General features: G+C 48.7%; 1 protein-coding gene across 1 annotated transcript; it reads right to left on the bottom strand.

Moving 5' to 3' along the window:
• Nucleotides 1–1,436: 1,436 nt before the first annotated feature.
• LOC144766763 (adenosine receptor A3-like) lies at nucleotides 1,437–6,125 on the bottom strand. The gene is made up of 2 exons (XM_078650507.1): nucleotides 4,971–6,125; nucleotides 1,437–3,232 (listed from the first exon to the last, which is right to left on the bottom strand). The coding sequence occupies exon 2, from the start codon at nucleotides 3,127–3,129 to the stop codon at nucleotides 2,050–2,052; it is 1,080 nt and encodes a 359-aa protein (XP_078506633.1). The 5' UTR covers nucleotides 3,130–3,232; nucleotides 4,971–6,125; the 3' UTR covers nucleotides 1,437–2,049.
• Nucleotides 6,126–9,522: the final 3,397 nt, after the last annotated feature.

Below are 9,522 nucleotides of genomic sequence, written 5' to 3' on the forward strand. Positions count from 1 at the left end.
GGAGTCGACACGCGTGGGCAAAGGCAGGAATACCCCCCCCGCCCCTCCTGCTTGTAAGACATTAAATTGAGCCCTACAATGACACCTAGCTATAGCGGGGGAAAGACAATCTTTCAGATTAAAAAAGAACGCCTTTGCCTGTGCTCCATCCGAGTTCCTCGCTCTCTCAGCACAGAGTTGGTCAATCCCGCTGCAGATTGCCTCGGTTTTCTTTGAGGGAACATTTACACGGTAAAGATCGCGTCAGACGCAGCACACTGCAGGGCGCCCGTCTCGAGAACCCTGAGTGGGAAAGACGTCGGTCTCTCTATTGTTCACGCAGGTGTGGGTTGTGGATGTTAAGGTGTACAATTTATCCCCCGCACACCCACGCGCAGCGCAGAGGAGGAGGATTCGACGTCAGGCACGGAAGAGACAATCGTCTATAGAGATGCAGGCTGCCTGTCAGCCCCCTCTTGATGAACAGCTCCCTGTCCGTCTACAGATTGTACATCTACTTTGATTCGTTTATGAACTCGTTCTGTTGCTTTAAAAGTGGAGTAGAAGTAGTGGTCGAAGAGAGCGGGACTGGAGGGGCATGATGTGCCCATACTTTTTTCATTTAAGGAAAACAGTGCTCATACTTTCTGTGAAAAGAGAACCGCCCTGGGAAGGTACATTCCAAGAGCTGAAATGCTTGCTTCAGCTTCAGTGAAAGGCAGGGAGTCTCCTGTGAAACTGAAGGTGGGCAGACAGACAGCTAAACGATTCTTCTTGCCAGGGAGCCTTCTTACCTGAAAGAAATGTAAACATGCTCAACAAGTCAATCTGCAAATGTAAAGGGAGCTCGGAAGGTGGTATTGGCTTTAATTAATTAAATCACTTGACGCTTCCAGATGTATTCTTTTTGAGTGGTAATGGAAAGTATTTGCCAGCAGAGCTGTGAAATGTGTGCTTTTTAAAGGGACGTAACACAGGGCCCTGTGGCGAAGGGGCTGCAGGGCCTGTGTTACGCTTCTATCTATTCTCCACTGCTCCAATCAGGATTCAGTTCCGTGCAGCCACGACCAGTGGAGGGCGTTCCGGTGGGGCAGAAAGGCGGGACGGGGGAGGGGCAGAGTGGGGTTGCTAAAAACCGGAATATGGATAATTGGAGGTAAGTAAACAATTTAATAAATAAAATGAATTGCGTAGCGCGCCATGCATCGCAAAATGCGATGCAGCGCGCGCTACGAAATTCGTTTTATTAATTAAATTGTTTACTTACCTCCAATTATCCATATTCCCGTTTTTAGCACCCCCCAGCCTGCCTCTCCCCCGCCCCGCCTTTCTGCCCCACCGGAACTCCCTCTACGGGCCGCGGCTGGTTCCGTGGCTCTCTGGTGCAGACACAGACCTCTGCAGTGCATTACCTAATAGAGTCTTCATGAAGTACAATAGTGCATTTCCCATTGGTCAACATAACCTGCATTTATTTTACATTAAGTCTGGGTGGTATTTTATATGTACAAAAGACCGAAAAAAGTTACAGACTATTTGAGTTTTTTTTGCCACGCCTTTGACCCCACCTCCACGCTTACCTGTCCTTACCCCATGTGCACAGCATCACAGTTCCTTTACTTTTTTTTAATGCACTTCCACCACTGAGTAGAAGCAAAGTAAACAGTAACATCAGTGTTAAGCACTATACTAAAAATTGATCTTTACACCTATCCTCTGGTGCCTCATCTCTGGTGATGCAAGTCACCTCTTATTCAACAGTACTATACACACTCCACAAATGCAGTTAATCTCCGAGCATTCAGTCCTCAGGAGCATTCAGTTAACATAAGTCCATGGTTTTGGGATGCTTTGGTTTTCAATGAAGGGTACTTATGTATCCTCACCCCGGGAAGTTGTGCTGTACAACCATGCGGTGACATGTTATGTCTGCTTGCCAAAAGTTGACCTGTTCACCTCTCATGATTTTTATGTATCCCTTAAGAGGGAGTACATGAGTTGCTCCTTCAAACACTCATTATTGGCAGTCTTGGATATGGTGTCCTGGTGAAGGCATCAGACACAGAGGGGCTACGTGGTCTCGGGGCGGAACATCTCCTTCAGCACTGCCACGCAAGGGGATGAGGAGGTGCTTTCTGGCTTGGCTGGGGTAGCAGCAGATTTCTGACTAGGTGACTTGAGCATCTGCCTGCTAAAGAGTTCCCAGAGGCCTTGCCTGAATTTTGCATCACGGACGCTGTAGATGACCACATTCCAGCAGCTGTTTGAGGTCAGGATCCAGAATGCATAGAAAGAGAACTTGCACCACTCATAGCCCATCACATTGCCCACCACGAAGACGGCAATGGGGATGAAAGAAGCCGAGAAGGCGAAGGTGAGGATGCCAATGGTCTTTGCTGCAGTGATGTCAGAGAAGGACAGTCGGCTGCAGGTGCTCTGGAGGTCAACCTCCAGCTGCTTCCGCACCTTGCCATACTGCCGTATGACTGCGAAGGTGACCAGATTGATGGCAAAGGTGCCACATAAGAGGGAAAAGTCAAAAGCTGGGAAGAGGAGCATGATGTTCCAGTTGGGTTCTGGGGCTTTCTTGGCGGTGAATACATAGTTGCACATTTGACTGCACGGACTGTACTGAAGCGAAATCTCTTCACCAAAAAACATGGGGATGCTGGCTAGAAGGAAGCTCAGGGCCCAGGAGGAGACTATCAGGTAGATGGTACGCTTCTTGGTGATCACAACCCTCTTGTGAAGGGGCTTGATCACCGCGATGCTCCTTTCCACAGAGAGCAGGAAAATGGTGGTTATGGAGACGAAAGTACACCCAGCATAGAGGGGGCCCATGATGAGGCAGGGCACGGGCGACTCCTGACTGTTGGTTACCTCCCTGCCATAGACTATGCGGTTCACCTCCATGTAGACTGAGTAGGGTATCACCAGGAGCCCAACGGCCACATCAGCCACTGCCAGCGAGGTCTTGAGGTAGCCTTGTGAGGTCTTGAACTGTCTGCAACTAAGGAACACCAGCAGGCTAACCACGTTGCCCAGGGTAATGGCAAAGATGAGCAGGACCATAAGAGACACCTTTAGCACATCCTCCAGCACATCTGGGGCGCCAATACTACAATTGAGAGCAGAGCTGTTGGCCAACATCGAAGAGGGCTTCCTCGTGCAGGAAAGGGAATGTGGATGTAGCTCAAAAGAGATACTCTGCACTGCCCGTGGTCAAGGCAGAGGTATGCAGGCAGCGTGGTACCTAACAGAGAAAGGAACACTATTTTCATTAAATGAACTAGCAACGTCAACACATTTATATCATATACGTCTTCCTCACTTCTGCCCTTTGACCCTCACTAGCTCTTCCTTTGATATCTGTTTATCTCTTTTCAAGTCATAAGTTTTGCTATTTCACTTAATTCCTCACTGTGCCATTCAATCTACATCCCCTCTACTCTTTTTTTGCCCATCTCCAAACTCAGTGCCTTCTCTCTCTATTTTTCACAGACTCTTCGCCTCTTCTTTTCTGCCTTTGACTTTCTATCTACACTGTCTACCCTCTTTATCTTCACTCTCACTATGTTTCTTTTTGCTGGGCCTTCCCTCTCTCTCTTACACATTTCCCTCATGAAAATACATCCCTTTCATTACCTCTCCCTCACCCCACCGTCCATTTCTCTTTGCTAAACTGATCTTTTCCGTTCCTCTTTCTTCTTCTTCCCTACTGCTTGTATTTTGATCTTTCTCACTCTTTCTATTCTCTTCTTATCTCTCTCTCTGTCCCCCTCCCTCTCTCTTGTGAAAGTTTGTCTCTTTCACACATTTCTCTTTCTTCAATCGTTCACTTTCATCGTGTTCCTTTCATGAAACCTGTCTGTTCTCTTCTTTTGACTTCCTTCTTGCCTCTTCCACTCACCTGCTGAAGGGGGTTTCTGTACCATTTTATCTTCCTATTCATTTCTCTCCTTTCTACTGCATGTTTCCCTATCCCACACATTACCCCTTATCCCCTCCCCAGTGGCGTAACAAAATGTGAAGGGGCCCCTACAGCAGAAAATGTCAAGGACCCTGAGTCTCCCATCTCTCACAGATAGTCATAGCCTTGGGTTGAAATGTTGGGCCCCGAAGGATGCTCCCTCCCCCTTGACACAGCAGGGGTCTGCATTACGCCCCTGCTCCTTCCTTACTTCCACACCAAGTACCCCCAATTTGGGACATCCTGTCACAGAAATGTATATTTATTTTTTCTAAACAGGCATATGCCTTACAATGTGATGCTGTGCAGAAGAATGGGCAGCTGCCACGTGAGCTTGGGCTTCTCATTGCGCACGTCTACGTCAGACGCGCAATGCGTGGGTACTGCTTTGAATACACTCTGCTCTCAACCCGCGCTTCAATTGGAAATACGGAAGTGCGGGCGCTCACTATACCAGAGTACTGCCACAGAGAAGTAACGTTACCTCCTATGGAAAGGATCACACCCCTGCTGAAAAATGCGTTTACTCTACTTTTTAAAGCAAACAAGTGGAGGTTACTTAGTGCCGGACGTACCTCCCATTCAAAGCACAGCTGTCAACGGCAAAGGCTTCGGCAACAGTGTTTCATTTGAAACAAACAAGTTATAATAATAATATAATACCAATAATTGCACAAGGCAAAGTGTTTCTTAGGTGCTCGTTGCTTGTACTGCTCATAGCGGGGGCTGTTGACTATCAAGGCTGTCTAGTTTTGATTCCACCTAGTGCCTCTTTCATATGCCTTGTCACTTCCCTTCTCTTTATTTTACAGGTTCTTTTACAACCCTTCGTTCTCCCTTTGTCACTGTTTCCCTTTCTCCTCCTCCTACTCCCCCTTTTCGATATTTTTTCTCTAGGTTCGGAGCAACGTCTGACAACTAAAAATAAGTACGTAAAAAAAGTCTTTATAACCAACCACTGACACAAACGAAAAACACTGATAGCATTAAAACAAGTTAGAAGTAGTGTGGTAGTGCTCACCGTTCAAATGGTAAATGCATATCCGCAGGTGTCGTCATCTCCCGTTGAAAAGAGTCGTAATTTCTGGAGGACACACGGTTTAAAAATGTAAACGCCACACTTGGCAGGATGGGGTGTCCCGGTGTCATTTATCAACTGCTGCGGACGCAAGAACAGATGCACAGCTGGCGTCGGTGCTCGTTCCGCTGCTGGGGATGCCTCGGAGTCGTTTCCCGCCTGCCTCACACAGCCTGTAGTACCCCTTTCAGCCAGGAATGCCGTTGTGACAGTTATATACTCAAATCACGCCCTGGTGTGCTCCTCCTCACAGACCGTCTTGGTGCCAGCCTGCTCCTCACAGCCAAGACTTGTAGCTTTTAGCCTGCATCTCACCCCTTACAGTTGTTTAAAGTCTCACTGGTTCTGTAGGGAGGGGTGGCTTGCTGCCTGTCGCCTTCTCACATCCGGTGGTAGCTTGCTTCTCACAGCCGGTGGTAGCTTCTCACAGCCGGTGGTAGCTTGCTTCTCACAGCTACTGGAAGCGGGCTCCACGCAGTCGGTGGTAGCTTGCTTCTCCCAGCCGGTGGTAGCTTCTCACAGCCGGTGGTTGCTTCTCACAGCCGGAGGTAGCTTGTTTCTCACAGCGGGAGGTAGCTTGCTTCTCACAGCCGGTGGTACCTTCTCACAGCCGGTGGTAGCTTGCTTCTCACAGCTGCTAGAAGCGTGCTTCTCACAGTCGGTGGTAGCTTGCTTTTCACAGCCTGAGGGTGCTTAATGTTGCCCTGCTCCACAAAGCCAGGAGGTGTATTGCTTGCCTGGCTCCCTGCTTGTCGTGGTACCAGACTACTTTTCAGTGATGAGTATGTCTTGAGTCAATCTGCTTCTCAGAGCCAGCCTGCACACAGACCTTCTTTTCACAACCAGCTTTGGTGTAAAACTGCTCCCCATAACCAGGGCGTACCTTGTTTCAGGGTCCTTCTCACAACCAGGCAGTGTTTTGCGTCGGTTTGCTTCTAGCTGTCGATGGTAAGCTGTTGTCGGTTAATTCTTGCAGATATACATCCACGGAGTCCCTCTGCCCCTGCAAGCCGGTCTTAGCCTCAGCCTCCTCATCACAGCCAACTTTGCTGACAGCCTGTTTCACACAACCTGCTTTGGTGTCTGCCTCTCACAGCTAGCTTTAGAGTTTGATTGATTCTAGCCTCTAGGGGGTGCTGTGGTGTCAGCGTTTCTCACCAGTAAGAGGTGTTCCGGTGTCAGTCTGCCATTCACAATCAGTTTTGTTTTCAATCTGCTTCTCATAGACGCAGAAGGGGGGGGCATCTTTCGGTCAAACTGTTTCTCACACGTTTTGATTCAGAGCTGATTCTTACAGACGCACTCGCCTTAGGGCCACCCGACTTTTCACAGCCGAATGGTCCATCGATTGCTTTTTTACCCCCTCACAGTCAAGGAGCCCTTCGTTATTAGTTTGCTATCACAGTGTCAGACTGTTTCGTACAGCCTGTAATTCAGGGCGGCTTCCATGTCCCTTGGTGTCAAACAACTTTTCAGCCTTGAAATGAGCCAACTCCTTAAGCCAGTCGGTGCCGGTATCCTTCTCACAACAAGGGGATGCCTTGTTGTCAGTCAGCCTTTATGTTATTTACAGCCCAGGAAGCCGGCACGCATCTGCCTTCCTCTCCCTCAGAGTGCCGTCTGTACTCTCCGAACTTTCACCCACTCGTTCGTTGAGCTGATCTGCGTTTTACCCCGCGTGCAAGACTTTCCTCAGAGTGCCTCTCACTTCCCTACGCAGCAGACGTCCAGCTGTACCAACGGGTCCTCTCTCCTGCACCTGCCGCCTCCCTGCCGAGCTTCCCTCGAGCACAGGGGGAGTGAGCCCTCTCTCACAATAAGCTGCTTCTCTCCCCGTCTGTTGCCTCCTCAGCAAGAGCAAGCGAAGCAATGAGAAGCGCGAGGATCTGTATAGACCCCGGGACCTACTCCCACCTGTCGCTTCTGTAAGTCTGTGAGAAAAAAAGGCTGAAATCCCGTCGAGAGGCGCATTCCCCCTCGTTGACATGCCTCAGTCTTTCAAGTTTGTCAAAATACCTACCACAACGATGGTCCTCATAAGGGGAATTCTATTCACCAGTGGTTAACCCTCAGGCCCATGCTCTGCTGGGGCGATGGCATTTTCCATAGAAAAGATAGCTGACGCTGATGGCACCTGTTGCTTGTTGTTGCCACAGGAAATGTGGAATGAAGAAGCAAGGGGTGTGCTAAGTGTTTTTTTCCTGTCCTGTGCTTGTTTCCCAGACCCGCACACTCAGAACCTTCCAGTTTTCTCTTTGCCGGTCATATCGGATCGATGCTTGTGCATGTGTTGTACAAAAGGGGGTGGTGATGGACGGAGCATCTGAACCAATCAAACACTCACACCCAGTCAAAAGATCTGGGTCTGATCCATCACCGTTCTTTAGCCCACTCTGCCACCCCAGTTCAGGCATGGCTATATGCAAATCAGTCTGACCCTGTGCCTCATGGGAACAGTCCAGCCCGAACTGCCAAGCCATGCCTTCTCTGGACCGGAAACAAGCTTCCGAGGACCGGTTTCTGGCATTACAGCCGTCTTCAGCCCGGCTTGGTTGAATCCAGTGGCAAAGTGAGCATTGGACTCACATCTGAGCATACCCAGCCACACTTAAGGCGGCCAAAGCGGTACAAAAGGGGGTGGTGATGGACGGACTGATTTGCATATAGCCATGTCTGAACTGGGGTGGCAGAGTGGGCTAAAGAACGGTGATGGATCAAACCCAGATCTTTTGACTGGGTGTGAGTGTTTGATTGGTTCAGATGCTCCGTCCATCACCACCCCCTTTTGTACCGCTTTGGCCGACATAAGTGTGGCAGGGTATGCTCAGACGTGAGTCCCTTGCTCACTTTGCCACTGGATTCAAGCAAGCCGGGCTGAAGACGGCTGTAATGCCAGAAACCGGTCCTCGGAAGCTTGTTTCCGGTCCAGGGAAGGCATGGCTTGGCAGTTCGGGCTGGACTGTTCCCATGAGGCACAGGGTCAGACTGATTTGCATATAGCCATGTCTGAACTGGGGTGGCAGAGAGGGCTAAAGAACGGTGATGGATCAGACCCAGATCTTTTGACTGGGTGTGAGTGTTTGATTGGTTCAGATGCTCCGTCCATCACCACCCCCTTTTGTACCGCTTTGGCCGCCATAAGTGTGGCAGGGTATGCTCAGATGTGAGTCCCTTGCTCACTTTGCCACTGGATTCAAGCAAGCCGGGCTGAAGACGGCTGTAATGCCAGAAACCGGTCCTCGGAAGCTTGTTTCCGGTCCAGGGAAGGCATGGCTTGGCAGTTCGGGCTGGACTGTTCCCATGAGGCACAGGGTCAGACTGATTTGCATATAGCCATGTCTGAACTGGGGTGGCAGAGTGGGCTAAAGAACGGTGATGGATCAAACCCAGATCTTTTGACTGGGTGTGAGTGTTTGATTGGTTCAGATGCTCCGTCCATCACCACCCCCTTTTGTGCACGTGTTGTGCCACGCTCTAGCCCCCAACGTGTTGAGCCACTCACCATCATCATCAAAAGTGTTTTATTTCGGCAGTGCACCATAACATCATACACATCACGTTAAAATTAGAAGTTCAAAATAATTTAATAATGTTACAACTTCATTAAAAACATGAAAACAGAACAATATGAGTTCTTATCAATATTCTGCCACATTGCTTGTCTAGTACATTAGAGAAGCTTCATATAGAAAGAGTAGCAAATTACTAAGGTACTCACGTGATATATTAGTGAACTCAATTTAAAACGAATTCGGAATTATTGCACCGTGATTTTTTCCTTACGGTGACTTTTCATAACAGCTATTTTGATTACAGAACAAAATACACTCCAAAAGCACCCTAATCATTAAAAAAAGGGATATAGGTAGTCCCTCGATAACTCTAAAGACAAGCCCAGATTATTATAATTCTATCCATCCATTCATATTCATAGCCTGTTAACTTGTATGAGCATTATTACATGGTTTTGATGGTGTGCAGACTAATAATAGCAAACACAATAGGATGATGGCCGGAGTGCTGAAACTTTTCAGACACTCACCCTAGTCATAGATCTGGGTTTAATCCATCATCCTTCTTCTGCTCACCGTGCCACCACAGTTTGGACCCAGCCATATGCAAATCAGTCTTGACCCTGTGCCTCATGGGGACAGTCCAGCCCGAACTGCCAGGCCAGGGCCTCCCTGGACCAGAAACAACCATCCTGGGACCAGTTTCGGAATTTCACTCCTCATCAGCCAGGCTAGCTTGAATCCAGTGAGCAAGGGACCCACGTCTGGTCATACCCTGGCCACTTAGGGCGAAAAAAGCAAACACAATAAGATGAGTCAATGATCTGAGTTTAATCCATCATCATTCTTCTGCTTACTAAGCCACCCCCAATTTTGACCCATCCATAATCAAATCAGTCTTTTTTTTTTTTTTGTTGGTAATCCTCATATACCATTGATTGGAACTCTTGATGGGAAACTGGTGCCTCAATGCACTTTGGTCA

The sequence above is a fragment of the Lissotriton helveticus genome, chromosome 7 (genome assembly GCF_964261635.1).
Source record: "Lissotriton helveticus chromosome 7, aLisHel1.1, whole genome shotgun sequence".
Classification (NCBI taxonomy): domain Eukaryota; kingdom Metazoa; phylum Chordata; class Amphibia; order Caudata; family Salamandridae; genus Lissotriton; species Lissotriton helveticus.

Excerpts from the sequence above, each read along its gene's own strand:
- LOC144766763 (XM_078650507.1), bottom strand. The coding sequence starts at position 3,129 with ATGTTGGCCAACAGCTCTGCTCTCAATTGTAGTATTGGCGCCCCAGAT.